We start from the raw sequence: 15,638 nt of genomic DNA, 5'->3' as shown, positions 1-15,638 counted from the left end.
CCATCCAGCATCCCTCCCTTCCATTTTTAAAATCAGCTGCTCCCATCTGGTTCCGAAGCCCCCCTCACCTGTAAAGATGCAAGGAGGATACCAGAACAGCAACAATTCTCATAAAAAGAATGATAGAAGATAAGATAGCTAGAAACATGATGGCAGATAAAGGCCAAATGGCCCTTCCAATCTACCCATCCACGGCATCTGCTATCTTCTCCTCTCTCTTAAGAGATCCCACGTGCCTGTCCCACGCTTTCTTGAACTCTGACACAGTCTGTCTCCACCACCTCTACCAGGAAACACGTCCAAGCATCTACCACCCTGCCTGTGGCCTCCTTGGCACTGTTCATTTGCAGTGGTCTGCCCCCTCTGATGCAACTTCCTGTTTCTGCTTAGGTGGACCACGACAGAGGAACAGTGCCAAGAGGCCACAGAATCGCTGCCATGCCAGCAACCTCCTTGCATTTTTACAGGTGAGGGACATTGGAACTGGGTGGGGAGAAGGGAAGGACATCCTGGATCATGGGGGTCCCCGGAGCTGTGAGGTCCAGGGCAGCTGCCCTATTTGCCCTCCATCAATGCTGGCCCTGAAGACACTTCTGCATTAGCATACAACTCAATAAGACAAAAATATAGCATGAGGAAATGGTTAGAATAAAAGTTAAATGAAGCAGCTGCAAAGGTTAGGAATTTAAATCAGGCATGGATATTGTATTGAAAATTTATTTATAACCCACCTTTATCCAAGATAGGGAAGGGAACACAACATACAGTTAAAATACAAATTTCATTATCTGCCACACCCTATCACAAAAAATACTTTTGGAAGCCCAGAAATATTCCACATCTTAAAGGTGGAAGGAAAGCCAAATGATAGCTAGCTGGCATGCTTCGAGGGTGAGGTGAAAAAACCCCCACTTTAAAAACTGGGAAAATAATTTGAATGAAGAAAACAGGAAACAGCATAAGCACTGGTGAATTAGATGCAAAGTACTGATAAGGAAGGCAGAAAGAATTTGTAAAGAAGCTTGCTGTAGAGGAAAACCGCAAATATAAGCCTGTGAGAGAGTCAACTGGACCATTAAATTATCAAGGAGTTATGAGCACTCAGGGAGGACAAGGCTATAGCAGAGAGACTAAATTCTTTGCTTTAGTCTTTGCTGACCAGGATATAAAGGGAGCTAACTATGTCAGAACTGGAATTTAGAGGCAACGATTTGGAAGAGCTGAAATAAATCTTGGTGGTGAAGTCAGATGTAAAAGGCCAAATTCACAAGATGAAGAACTGCAGAGTTCTGAAAGAGCCCCAGACTTTGTAAATAGTTTTGGGGTTTTTTTCAATTTAATCTGTAACCTATGATTAAAACCATCTATGGCACTTGAAAATCGGAGGGCAGCCCTTGTAATGTCGACTTTAAGGAGATTTTCAGACGGTTGCAACTTATTCAAAATACTGCAATAAAACTAGTCTACAAAATAGGTAAATTTGAACATGTCACCCCTCTTCTCAAAGAAGCACATTGGCTCCCAGTCACACATCGCATAACCTACAAAATCCTACTGCTTATCTTCAAAATCAAACAATCTCACTTACCTTTATTTCTCGATAAATTATTAATTCCCAAAAGCTCTCCCCGATCCTTACGATCCACCGATCAAAAACTTATTTTTGTTCCGTCCCTAAAAGAGTCCTACTATACTAGGAAAACTAACTTTTCTATTACTGCTCCAACCTTATGGAACTCTCTCCCTCAATTTCTTCGTGACGAAAATCATCTACAAAAATTCAAAACCAATCTTAAAACTTTCCTATTCCAAGATGCCTTTACCAAATCCTAATCCTTATTTCATCTATTAAATTTTCAACACTCTCTCGATTCTTATTTTCTTCATTAGGGCATCTCATAACATCACGCACAATTACCCTTCATGTTCTTTCCCTTCCCACTATATCATTTCTTCTAACATCATGTAACTTTTCCCCTCCTCCCCATCCATCCTCACGGTCGTGTTTGTCTGTATATGTTTAATATGTTTCCCCTATACTCTTTAATACACTATTAACTCGTTCCTACTCTTTTATTTTAAATTTTTATTGTTAACCGGTCAGATATTTGCTTTATGATCGGGATATGAAAAACTAATAAACTTGAAACTTGAAACTTGATCTGGGAAAGTAGAGCCTCATAAGCCTGATATTAGCTCTGGGCAACACAGTAAATACAATTATGAAAGAACAAAGTGACTTAACACAGATATAATTTAATGAGACGGAGTCAACATGGACTTAGCAAAGGGAAGTCTGGCCTCATTAATCTGCTAAATTTTCTTAAAGGCGAGCCATTTATAAGCTGTATTTAGATTTTCAGAAAGCTTTTGAGAAAAATTCCTCATGAGAGGCTCAAAAGGAAAGCATGCAAGGAAGGCCTCATGTTATTCTTTTCATCCTCACTATACAGTATATATACATGGGCAAATGTATGGTTGCAATACCCATGGGAGTATTGTGTGTACATCAGAAGTGTCAAAGTCCCTCCTCGAGGGCCACAATCCAGTCAGGTTTTCAGGATTTCCCCAATGAATATGCATGAGATCTATTAGCATACAATGAAAGCAGTGCATGCAAATAGATCTCATGCATATTCATTGGGGAAATCCTGAAAACCCAACTGGATTGTGGCCCTGGAGGAGGGACTTTGACACCCCTGGTGTATATAGATGTGTGGAGGAAGTGGTTACTTGTTTGTGTAAGTACTGCCCTTTGTGTTGTGTGAAATGTTATAAATGATTGTTTTGGGGAATGATGGAGGTGGTGCAGGGGTGTATTTTTGCAGATGGGGCAGTGAGGAGGATGGGTGCCTTTGCTCTCAGCAAGACAGCGCCCAGGGCGGATCGCCCCACTCCTACCCCCCTGGGAGGATGTACTTTTGGGAGCTGGTGGAACAACTGTAGAGTAGTTTTGTGGGTGGGGAAAGTTGCAGTGGTAGTACTTGGGAATGGGGACAGCAGAGAAGAGGACGAGGGTCTGAAAGGAGGAATTGTTTAACTTATGTTTTATTTATTTTTTATTTTATTAAAAAATTTCTATATCATTTAAAACAAAACGGGTTTACATCATTTCCATACATAATTTTATAAAACATAATAAAAGCAAGCATACAAACAATCCTCAGAAATCATATCTATAAACTAATACCATGGCTTATATAATGAAAATCATGAATGGGTCATCTGTGCCAGAGAAGAAAAATTATTGGCTCAAAAAAGCATCTACAAATAATTGTGTCTTGAGTAATTTTCTAAACATGCCCTTTTCACGACAATTTTGTATTTGGCCTACAAGGGAGTTCAATATTCAATGCCTGCACAGCAAAAAGTCATTTTACCAGTCTTAACAAGCCAGTTTGCATTAGAACTTTTTATTTTTTTATTTTTTTTTGGAGGGAGGGGTTATTTCTCTAGACCCCTCATGCTTATTTTTGAACTCTGTGTGGTCTTTTTCCTTACTGGGTTTTCCAAATATGTCAAGTTTCCTCCCTTCAGATACATTTTTGAAGATTTTATCTTGCCTCCAGACAGACATTCGATTCATTTTGCATAATTCTTTCCAGCTTCCACTGGATTAAAAAGAATAAAAGCCATGGGATTAGAGGTAATGTCCTGTTGTGGACTGGGAACTGGTTAAAAGACAACATAGCAGACTTACATGGCTAATTATCTCAGTAGAAGAACATGACTAGCAGAGTACCAAAGGGATCTGAACTAGGACCAATGCTTTCAAATTTGCAGCTGACAAAATTATTTTAAGTTGTTCGATCGCATGCAGATTGTGAGAAATTGCAGAAGGACTTTGGGAGCCTAGGCCTCCAACTGGTAGATGAAATTTACTGTGGATACATGCAAAATTATATACAATGGTAAGAACAACCCAAACAATGCTAGGTTCCATCTTTTCTTTATGTTTATTTTTAAAAAAATGTAATGACCTCGTCAATAATTGGAATAACCAGTTCTCAGCTATTAAGAGTCACCACCCAGGAAAAGGATCCAATTGTCATCATGGACAATATGTTAAAATTTTCTGTTCAGTGTGCAACGGCAGCCAATAAACCAATCAATACTAGGAACAGAGTACAAAGGCTATCATAAGGAAGCTCTGGAATGAGAGGTCATAGGATGAAGTTAAGAGGTGATAGGCTCAGGAGTAATCTAAGGAAATACTTTTTATAGGAAGGGTGGTAGATGCGTGGAACAGTCTCCCAGAAGAAGTGGTGGAGACGAAGACTGTCTGATTTTAAGAAAGCCTGGGATCTCTTAGAGAGAGGAAGAGATAATGGTTACTGTGGATGGGCAGACTGGATGGGCCATTTGGCCTTTATCTGCCATCATGTTTCTATGTCAATATATATGATTATCACTCCACGGTACAACTGCATCTTGATTGTTGTCTGCAATTCTGGTCCCCACATTTCAAATAAAAATAAGAGATGTAGTAGAATTAGACAAGGAATAGGTTAAAGTGGATAAGGAAAGACTGAAGTTAAGGCTCTTCAGCTTAGAGAAGAGGCAGCTCAGTGGAGATATGATGGAGGTCTATAAAATCTTGAACAGAGTAAGTAGGTAAATACAAATCAATTTACTCACACACGCTTGGTTTTTCTGAAACTGAGCATGCATGCATGAGGGAGGCCCACCCCCTATGCATGCTCAGTTTTTGTGAATACATGGGGTGGGGGCCTCCCTCACACGTTCAGTTTCACAAAAAAATAAAATAAAATTCTGCAGGTCTGGCTATGCACTGGCTAAATAGTATATTTAAAAATAAAATTGGAGAAAATAATGTTTCACTCTATGCACAGTTAAGTTCTGAAACTCTTTGCCAGAGGATTTGATAAAGAAAGTTAGCATAGCTGGGTTAAAAAAAGAGTTTGGAATAGTCCATAAACTGTTGTAAAATAGAATGGAATCTTGCTACTTTGAGATCCTGCCTTGGATTGGTCACTGCTAGAAACAGGACACTTTGGTCCGACCCAGTATGACAAATAAAATACAGAAGAACATAAGAGTTACTTTAAAGTAAGCATGAAGATGCGCATTTTTATTGAAATCAAATTGCGTCTGCTCTCAAGGACTGGTGTGACTGATCCTTTGAAAACCAAAAAAAACCCCACTCTGTGGAGTGACAATGTTCCTAAATGGACTTTATTTGAAAGTGTCAAAGTTCCAAAGGTACACTGAAATCATCCATATAAAATTCCATCCACATAAAAATAAATCATCCACATAAGAGCCTTAAAGGACCTAGTCCGCTAGAGATACAGGACCCAACATGGTCTGCGTTTCGACAAAAAGTCTTCTTCAGGGGTCCTATAAAGGTGAGTTAGTGGGAAATAATTGTGTGGTGAGCTGGAAGTGAGACCCCTGAAGAAGACTTTTTGTCGAAACGCGGACCATGTTGGGTCCTGTATCTCTAGCAGACTAGGTCTTTTAAGGCTCTTATGTGGATGATTTATTTTTATGTGGATGGAATTTTATGTGGATGATTTCAGTGTACCTTTGGAACTTTTGACACTTTCAAATAAAGTCCATTTAGGAACATCGTCACTCCAGAGTTTTTTTGGGTTTTCTCTAGATTTTCTTCTTTGTGGATATTTTGGGTCAATTCCTTTTGTTTTTTGTGACTGATCCTTTGTCAAAACTATACCTCCGCCTGCTGGATATATGTCAATCCTATATAATAAAAGATAATGTTTGTTAGGAAGTCAGGTACTGCATTACCCATTGATTAAAATATATCTGGGGAAAGATGGTTGCAATGGCAGCTTTTTTGAACAGTCATAAGTGTCATCTGAACAATATTATGTAGTGGATACCACAAGAAGTGCTTCCCTCTTCTCTTCAACATCCTCCAAAATCCAGTTCTCCACAAGACAAGGGTTCCTCTCCCCCACCCCCTACATCTGGGGGCCATAGTACAATAAAACGTGCCACTGGAAAGAGATCATGAACTGGGGTCTAGTGGCAATAAGCCATAGTGGCAGAAGGCAAATAGGCTTTGGGCCTTGAGTTGCCTTTAGACACTTGAGCTCCCAAGATGCCCTAGTGGTCCCATCTGGTTGTGTAGTTCACCGTGAGGAATAAGAAATCTATATTCTACAGTTATGGAACCAATTACCTGAGCAACTGTGAGGGCTTGGTGATGTTGACTGTTTCAAGATTTTGTTGAAAATGTTTTTGTTTAGGGAGGTATATCAATGCTGATTTCCTATATATTTTTTTTCAATAAGTGTTAAGTTTATTAATTATTTGCTGTCTTAATGTATTTGTTAGTTATAAGTTATGTATATTTGCTGTAATCCATCTAGAAATGTTGATAGAGCGGAACATAAATTCTAATGAGGATTGCTTTGGAGGAAGGGCAGTTCATATCGATTGGATGGGTAATGCCAATCGTTTGTAGCACTAGTACTTGCGATAGGGTCTTGTCAGGGAGAAAAATCTGCGTACAGCCCTGGATGCATTGATTGCTGAATCTCACAGCAGTGAAGGGTTGGAGAAGAGGGTGAATGGGGATTAGAAGACAATTTATGTTGTGTCAAGGAGATTCTGTGGTAGTGACTACGTGCATTTAAGTGGGCATTATGCTTATCAATGTATTTTCTATACTACTTTTCACAAATACTAATATGAAAAAAAAAAAAAAAAATACCACACAAAAAAGGATGTTAAATAGTCATTAAAAAAAAAAAAAATGATAGCACATGCGCTAAATCCATATCCTGGGGCAGCAGACAACCTCGTTGTATTCACACTACTTCTCTGAAAAAGGTCTTAAGACTAATGTTGAATTTTTTAAAGTCCAACTCAAACTGAAGATATGGAGGCAACATATTCCATAACACTGATGCTAAATTTTTAAAAATGCAGTCTCCCGAGTACAGTTTAAGCATGCCTTTGCCAATGGATGACCACCACATTGGTTTTGCATTTATGATTTCAAATACCTAGTAGGTTTATACAATAAGAGCTCAGAAAAACCATATGTGCAAGCAACAGAATTTTAGATCTAATATGATTAAAGACTATCACCGGCTGCTGATATTTTAACAATGGTGAAACATGATCTGGCTGGTCTGAGCCGGTATCTCCTGTAATGGCTGTATTTTGCACTAAGATGATGCAGTGATGTTTGTGAAAGGCTATTTATAGCACATTACAACAATCCAACCTGCTAAGTAACAAAGCGATTACCAGAGTAGGTAATGACGTCTTCTGAAGAAATGCTCCTCGTAGCTCGAATGTATCTGAGAACTCGGAAACAAAACCTGGTTAATGATTTAATCTGGTCCTGAAAAGAAATGTGGGACTCAACAATAAACCCAAGAATTGTAAGCAACATTACTAACAGTAGGGTAGGACCCAGAAGCACCGGAAATAAGCCGAGGCCTCCATGTAACTCCCATTTCAGAAGACCTAAATGGACTGAGTTCAAGGCGATGTTCCTCTAAGCAGGAGGACCACACCTAATATACAATCATTTAGTGGAGAAAGGTCAACACAAAATAAAACAAACTAAATATTATCAGCAAAAAAAATAACCACAGCAGGTCAAGGGTAACAGAATGGCTTTTTGTTTGGAAGGCTCAATGAAACCAGCCTCCAACTCTGCCTCCAAACTATCTATTATTATTATTATTAAGTTCTTATATACCGCCATACCCAAAGAGTTCTAGGCAGTTCACATCAATTAAATTAGGATCCGGTCTGAACACGGATTTACAACATTTTGTAGGAATTACAAGCAACGAGGAAGGAAGTATTGGGGTTTTAGCAGAAGTTTATCATAGTTGGATTGGAAGAGATGAGGGAGGGAGAAAGGAACCAAGGGAGGGGAGGGGGAGAGAAAGGAGGGGGTGGGGCGGGAGTTGGTTTGTTGCAGGGGAATAAGGGTTAAGGGTCCTGTTTGTGGAAAAGGTATGTTTTGAGAAGTTTTCTGAAGTCGAGGTAGGTCGGGGCCTCGAGCATCATTTGGGCTAGCCAAGAGTTCAGCTTAGCCGCCTGGAAGGCGAAGGTTTTGTCGAGGAATCTTTTGAGCTGGCATAATTTTATGGAGGGGAAAGCAAACAGCTGAATTCTGCAGGATTTCTTATTGGAGCAATACATAGTGAAGTGAGGGGAGAGGTATTTTGGTGATAGACCAAATACTGTTTTGTAGCAAATGCAGGCGAACTTGAAAATGACTCGGGATTCGAAAGGTAGCCAATGCAGTTGGTGGTAGAAGGGAGTGATGTGTTCCCATTTGTTCAGGCCGAAAATGAGGCGGACGGCTGTGTTTTGAATCAGTTTTAGTCTTCTGGTGATTTTCTTTGTGGAGCTCAGGTAAATGATATTACAGTAATCCAGTATGCTGAGAATAGAGGATTGTACTAGTAGGCGGAATGCGGTGTCATCAAAGTATTTCTTTATGGTGCGAAGTTTCCAGAGCACCGAAAGACCTTTCTTAACAGTGAGGTCAGTGTGATTTTCTAGGGATAAATGTTTGTCCAGCGTGACTCCCAGTATTTTTAATGTTTGTTCGAGTGGGAAAACCAATCCTTTCACTTGGATTGTGGTGTCTTTGATTTTGTCTTTGGGGGTGGCCAGGAAGAATTTTGTTTTGTCCGGGTTTAGTTTTAATCTGAAGGAGAGCATCCAGAGTTCTATCTGACTGAGTATGCTAGTGATGTAGGTGAGAAGTTCCTGGGATAGACTGGTTAGAGGGATGACTAATGTAATGTCATCTGCATAGATGAAGAATTTGAGCATGAGTTTGTGTAGGAGGTTACTGAGGGAGGCGAGGTAGATATTGAACAGGGTGGGGGACAGGGGGGAGCCCTGCGGAACACTGCAGGAGTTATCCCAGCTGTAAGAGAAATTGTCATTTTTGCGTACCCTGTAGGATCTGTTTCGTAGAAACCCTTGGAACCAGCTGAGGACCTGGTCGGAGATGCCAATGCGGGCCAGGCATTCCAGGAGAATAGTGTGGTCGACTAGGTCAAATGCACTGCTCAGATCAAATTGCAAGATCAGGGCGCTGGAGCCCTGACTGAAGAGTGTGTGCAAGTGGTCAAGTAAGGAGGCTATAATGGTCTCTGTGCTGTGGTCTGTGCGGAAGCCCGATTGATTGTCACTTAGGATGTTGAATTTTTCCAGGTATGCGGAGAGTTCTGCTGATGTTGTACTGGGCAAAATATTTAGAGCAAAAAAAAACCCAGCAAAGGTAAGAAAACCAGCAGGGTAAAAAAGATTGCCCCCACATAAAACTAACAAAAAAGCAAAGGAGTAAGGAGTATTAAAAAAAAATGTCCCAAATCCAATTTGGATGTTTCCAGCTGAATGTCCAAAGCTGGAGTTACAAAAATGGCCATTTTTGAATGGCAAACTGCTGGATATATATACAACAATTAGGATGTCCAAGTGCCGATTTAGGATGCTCTTTGAATGCCAATGTTTTTGATTTCGAGCCTGAATGTCTTCCAGCCAATGTAAAGTTCATACAAATCAAAACACTTTCATCCAATGTAAAGATTAATCAAATCAAGACTCGACATGGAACCATGTTTCGGCAGGCACACCTACCTGCATCAGGGGGTTACAAATTCTTATATCATGTGAACATTAAATGATCCCAATAAAAAACAGGAAAACCAATTTTGAAAATCTCCTGCAACAGCTTCTTTTCCCCCTGACCCTATACGAGCAGCTTTCTTCATAACTACTGCACACAGCCACACTCTCTCACTGAGAAAGAAGAATGGCAGGAAATGAACCCAGTGGAACTAGACCAGAAAATATTTGAACAGCCAAGTCCTATCATTTATGACGGACACAGTGGCATAGTAAGGGGGGGGGGGGGAGAGGGGCAGTCAGCCCCAGGCACTATGTTGGTGGGGGCATGGCACACCTCCTCCTCCCCATGTGCGCATCCCCCTTCAACCTCTAGTTGTTCACTGCCGCGAGCAAGACCTTTAATGTTCTCCTTGCGACCGTGTCAGCTCTCACACTGACATCACTTCCGGGAAGGGATATACGCACGGTGAGGGCGGGGGTGGTAAGGAGTGAGGTGGCAGAGACGAGGGCGGAGGAGGAGCGACACCATCTTGGGCGACTTACCCTTGCTAAGCCACTGGATGGACATTCTGCTGGTCTTTGGTAAGAAGCAGTAAATGTGACTCTCTGACAAGAGCAAGGAGTCAGTAAAGCTAAATCGTCTTGCAGCAAAGGGAAGTACCCCCAGCATAAAATGACAAAATCTCTCTCACTTGGAAGGAATCAGATTTGAAAATGTTTTGCAGCTCATCTGCAGAAATACTTCTAGAAGGAGGAAATTGCAAAGACAGCACTTTAAGATTATTTTCCTGTATAACTCATGACAGTGGCCAGAGACCCCATCAGGAGTTTAAATGCCTTCAACAGAAAAAAAAAACCAGCAGCAGAAAGGAGAACCCCAGAGAACATCTGGAATTGTTGTACATCCCATTGGTGATGGATAGGATAAACACACCACTATTAAAGGTTTTTGCAGATGTGGCAGACAACTAGGAGCCCAAAAGTGTCTTTCACCACAATGCTACAATATCAATCCTATCCATCAGTAGCTGCTACAGAGCAGTACAAATCCACCATGCTAACTCTTCCACATACAGGACTCAATACTAGCAGGTCTGCTCTAAAAGCCTCTCTTTTGACACAAATTACTTTATAAAACGTGAACCTTGTCTCGTGCAAGGAATCAGTCTTTTGGAGCCTCTCAAAACATCCCACAATTATTCAATTTATCCAATAGCTGCATGGCTGGGCCAGTCCTGGTTTAACCCCAGGGCTGCCCTAACCATCAGACAAACTAAACCAGTGCTTATGACTGCAGCACTCAAAGCTAAACAATAGCTCCTAACAACTACACAAACTGAAAGAAACATGAGCACATTTTTCACTGTAATCCAAATTTATACATGACTGTTTTAAGAGCAACGGCATTGAAAAGATCATAATTGTTCAGTTGATCAAAATCTCGAGGGGGAGGAAGAGCCTACAGGCCTAAAAGGGAAGGCTGAAGGTATGCAAAGGACACTTATAAGCAGTGTTACTAGAGGTCCCGATTTACCTGGACATGTCCTCTTTCCAGAGGACTGTCGAGGTGTCTGGATGTATTCTGGAAAAGCAGCAGCTCATCCGGGATTTCAAGCTTGGGGCCACGTCTGGAGGGCCTCTGAACACTGCAGGTGCGAAGTTATTGCTTCACATCTGTGCGTGCTTGGAGGCCCTCCAGATGCGACCTCAAGCTGGAGGAAAGAAGAGGTTTGGGTGGGGGGGCAGGGCAGGGCCACATGTCTGGGTTTTATCGGAACAAAATCTGGTAACTCTACTTATGAGTCCTTTTACAAAAAAGATTCACTGCCAAGAAGTGCACATGAAATGCTGAGTTGCCCGTTCTATTCAAGCTTGGCATTTAGCTTGCACTGCCCAGCAGTGCAGCTTGTAAAAGCCTGCCTTAGTACCTTACATGAATCCTGTTTAACCCCATACTACCACGGCCTTGTACATTAAATTTTTCCTAAGCCCCCCCCCCCAAAAAAAAAACAAACAAACCCCAAAACCAACTGGACTAAAATCCATAGATGTAATGAGATTTAAAAAAAAAGCAAAACAGGGCTTGTCCAGTCTCTAAGACAGTGAGACAGAGTAGAAAAGGGATTACAGGATGATGAACATAAGAATTGCTGCTGCTGGGTCAGACCAGTGGTCCATCATGCCCAGCAGTCCGCTCCTGCAGTGGCCCTTAGGTCAAAGACCAGTGCCCTAACTGAGACTAGCCTCACCTGCGTACATTCTGGTTCAGCAGGAACTTGTCTAACCTTGTTTTGAATCCCTGGAGGGTGCTTTCCCCTATAACAGCCTCTGGAAGAGCATTCCAGATTTCTACCACTCTGTGTAAAGAAGAACTTCCTTACGTCTGTACAGAATCTATCCCCTTTTAACTTTAGAGAGTGCCCTCTCGTTCTCTCCACCAGATACCTTAACCCTCCCCCTCTTCCCTGGTAAATTCCCCTCCCAAAGCCTCCACTCTGGTAATCTCTTCCTCCTGAAAATACCAACCAAGAATACAGATCCCTAAAATGTAATATAATCTTACCTAGAAATGTCCAGTCATTTTACTATCCAATTTGCAAGTTCTCCTGGAAATCATCCAGCTATCTTACCCCTTTTGTAACCAAAAAACAATTGTAACGTTACTGGAAATGTCCAGTTAGCTCTTTTGTAATCCGCCTTGAACTGCAAGGTATAGGCGGAATAGAAGTCACTAATGTAATGTAAAGTTTACATAAGATCAGCCATATTGGGTCAGACCAATGGTCCATCTAGACCAGCATCCTATTTCAACAGTGGCCATTCCAGGTCACAAGTACTTGGCAGGATCCCAAACAGTAGCAAGATTCTATTCTACTGAACGCCAGGGATAAGTAGTGGCTTTCTCCAAGTCTTATTTTAATAGCAGATTATGGAGTTTTCCTCCAGGAATTGTGCAAACCTTTTTTAAACCCAGATACACAACTGTTATCACATCCTCTGGTGACGAGCTCTAGAACTTAACTGAGTGACAATAATATACGTTTTAAAAAGTATTACCATCTAACTTCATGTTTAATTTAATTACAGACCTTTCCAAATATGAGCTCTATATAAGTTTCATTCAGGTACAGTGGGTATTTTAGTGCCTAGATTCACTAAAATGCACTATGGCATTACAAAACTATTCCCCCCCAGGAGCCCAGAACAGGTTACAAAAATACATACACAGTGAACATTAGACAGGTAGACAGTAAGCGGCATAAGCGCTGTGAACCCAGGTGGCTTTGGCAACAAAGGCTAATATTGGGCAGGAGGACATTAGCAGATTTATTGCAGTGGGATTTATTTACTAATAGAAGTAAGTAATTACATTAGTGAATGTTAACTTAGTCCAATAAATCCAGCCCTAAGTTTGTACCTGAAGGAAACAAGGAGAGCAAGGTCACAAGGAGCATCCATGAGAGAACCTGGATTTGAACCCTAGCTTCCCAACTCACTGCTCTAGGCCAGTGTTTCTCAACTCGGTCCCGGAGTACCCTCTTGCCAGTCAGGTTTTCAGGATATCCACAATGAATATGCATGAAAGAAATTAGCATATAATGGGAGGAAGTGTATGCAAATCAAGTTTATGCATATCCTGAAAGCCAATGAATATGCATACACTTGATTTGCATACACCGCCTTCCATTGACTACATCCCTCGACTACAAGACTTTTAGAAAAGAAATAAAGACCGTACTCTTCAAGAAAACTCTGAAAAAAGAAATAATACCGCAAGTCTCAAACTCCACCTCTCACTAAAGCCAACTACCCCAAACAAATAACCTTACCCATTTCTTACTCTTTTTGAAAATGACCAATTTTTTTTTTTTTTTGTAAGTTCTTGTTGTAATACATCTTGGATAATTCTTTTGTAATCCGCCTTGAACTGCAAGGTAATGGTGGAATAGAAATCCCTAATGTAATGTAATGTAATTGTATGCTAATTTATTTCATGCATATTCATTGTGGATATCCTGAAAACCTGACTAGCAAGGGGGGTATTCCGGGACCGAGTTGAGAAGCACTGCTCTAGGCTACTTCACTCTCCCTTTCTATCAAGGGTTGAAAGGGCTTTGGCCTGGAGAGGGGGAGTCAAATCATACTCCTGTAGTGCTATGGAGTTGCCATTGCCTTTGCAAGCTTAACAGGAAAGCACTGGAACAGTGTATCGCAAACTGTGTGCCATGGCACAATAGTGTGCTTCCTGAGATTTCAGGTATGCCACAATACACTAGAGAGGAGAGGTGCCGGCTGATTGCCTAGGAGGATGTGCTGCTTGCGGCGAGAGGCACATTCTATAGGCAATCAGCAGAGCCAGCACCTCTCCTTCTCTTCAGCCCTCTTCCCTGCTGGCACCCCCTACTGGCAACTCAGGGCCCATCTGGAGGACCTTTGCCTATGCGGACAGTGACATGACAACATCCACATACTTCCAGATGCCTCAAACCACGGCCACTACGTTTAGTGTGCCACAGCTTGACAAAGTTTGCTGACACTGCTCTAGAACAAGAAGCATCTTAACCAGGAGATTTTTTTTTTTTTAACAGCTGTAGTAGTTATTCTGTGGGGCCAAAACTCTTTGCATTTCCTATTACAAACTCAGAGCACAAAACATGACACTAATTTTCACTTGATTATAAATGAACCCTAGTCTCCATAAAAAGGAGATCAAAGAATTATCATCCAGAATGAATATACTTCTAGCAGGAGTGCTGCCTTGATTAGCAGCCCTAATGTTGACCAACAGCTTTCATTTGCTGAACCGTAGCCTATAAACAAAAGAAGCTGTTATCCAAAAAGGAACCAGCAAGAGACAGAGAAAAGTGACTAGAGCAGGGGTGTCAAAGTCCCTCTTCGAGGGCCACAATCCAGTTGGGTTTTCAGGATTTCCCCAATGAATATGCATGAGATCTATTTGCATGCACTGCTTTCATGGTATGCTAATAGATCTCATACATATTCATTGGGGAAATCCTGAAAACCCAACTGGATTGCAGCCCTTGAGGAGGGACTTCGACACTGATAAAATCCACCCCCCTCGTGACATCTCTCCATCCCCTTCCCATCCTGGACTAAAGAATGACACTGATAAAATCCCCCCCCCCCTCGTGACATCTCTCCATCCCCTTTCCAACCCTGCGAGTTCCATCTCTGTCCCTTCCTCATCCCTGCAAGCTCTGTCCTCATCTGCAGAAGCCTTGAACACTTACGATAAAGACTTGTGCAGATGAGGACAGAGCTCGCAGGCACAGAATGAGGATGGAGATGGAGATGGGAGGGGGGGGATGTGGACAAATTTTGACCCCATGTCATTCTCTAAAAGTGACAAAGACAAGAGGAGTAGCAAAGCCAGAGGGGAGGATGCAAAGAGATCCCGTTATGCTATTTTATATTGCCGTGGTAACAGTGAATACCACAAAGACAATCTCACCTTTAATGTTAAACGCATTCCCCATTACACAATGAGAACTGTGCATCGATATTTAGAATAATCTGTCACAAAACCAGTAAATTCATAATATGAAGTGGGTTATAGCTTACTGCAGTAAAAGCTTTCCGTGAATACAAACTCCCCCGCTGCTTCCTACGCATCTTGTATAAACAATCCAGCTTCCTCTGGAGAGCCACTGAACTAAAGGTCCAAGAATGAATTAGAACAGTAAAAAGAAATTTCATAGACAAAGTGTGTTCTTTTCTTTTGGGAGGGGGGGAAGAGACAAGCAGATTTCTGTTATCACTTTACAACAGGCTTTCATATTTACTCAAGAATACACTAAAAGGATGTGAAACAAATAATTGTCTGCCTTATTTTAATATAGTGTATGCTTTATTGCAGTTCACCAAGGATTGTAGATTGTATGGAATATACAACTTTTTTAATTAAGAAAAAAAGGTTGAGGTATGAAAATCATGCGGTGGTAATAAAAAGCCAATCACCTTTGTAGTTTTCTTGTCTCTTTATTGATTGACAAGATTAAGAATGTTATAATGCC

At 41.3% G+C, this 15,638-nt stretch overlaps 1 protein-coding gene across 4 annotated transcripts in view; it reads right to left on the bottom strand.

Annotated features, from left to right (window-relative positions):
- Window positions 1-15,638, bottom strand: part of SPECC1 (sperm antigen with calponin homology and coiled-coil domains 1) — a 334,491-nt gene that overhangs the window by 296,207 nt on the left and 22,646 nt on the right. For 2 of the 4 annotated variants that reach the window (XM_033921586.1, XM_033921587.1), the window contains exon 1: window positions 15,187-15,242. The exons of the other annotated variants lie outside the window; for them this stretch is intronic. In XM_033921586.1, the coding sequence (XP_033777477.1) occupies window positions 15,187-15,237 (51 nt within the window). In that variant the 5' untranslated portion in view covers window positions 15,238-15,242. Of the gene's footprint in view, window positions 1-15,186; window positions 15,243-15,638 lie in introns of those variants that run through there. 4 annotated transcript variants of the gene reach the window in all.

Source organism: Geotrypetes seraphini, chromosome 15 (genome assembly GCF_902459505.1).
Source record: "Geotrypetes seraphini chromosome 15, aGeoSer1.1, whole genome shotgun sequence".
In the NCBI taxonomy this organism is placed as follows: domain Eukaryota; kingdom Metazoa; phylum Chordata; class Amphibia; order Gymnophiona; family Dermophiidae; genus Geotrypetes; species Geotrypetes seraphini.
This window is presented reverse-complemented; position numbering and strand designations above follow the sequence as displayed.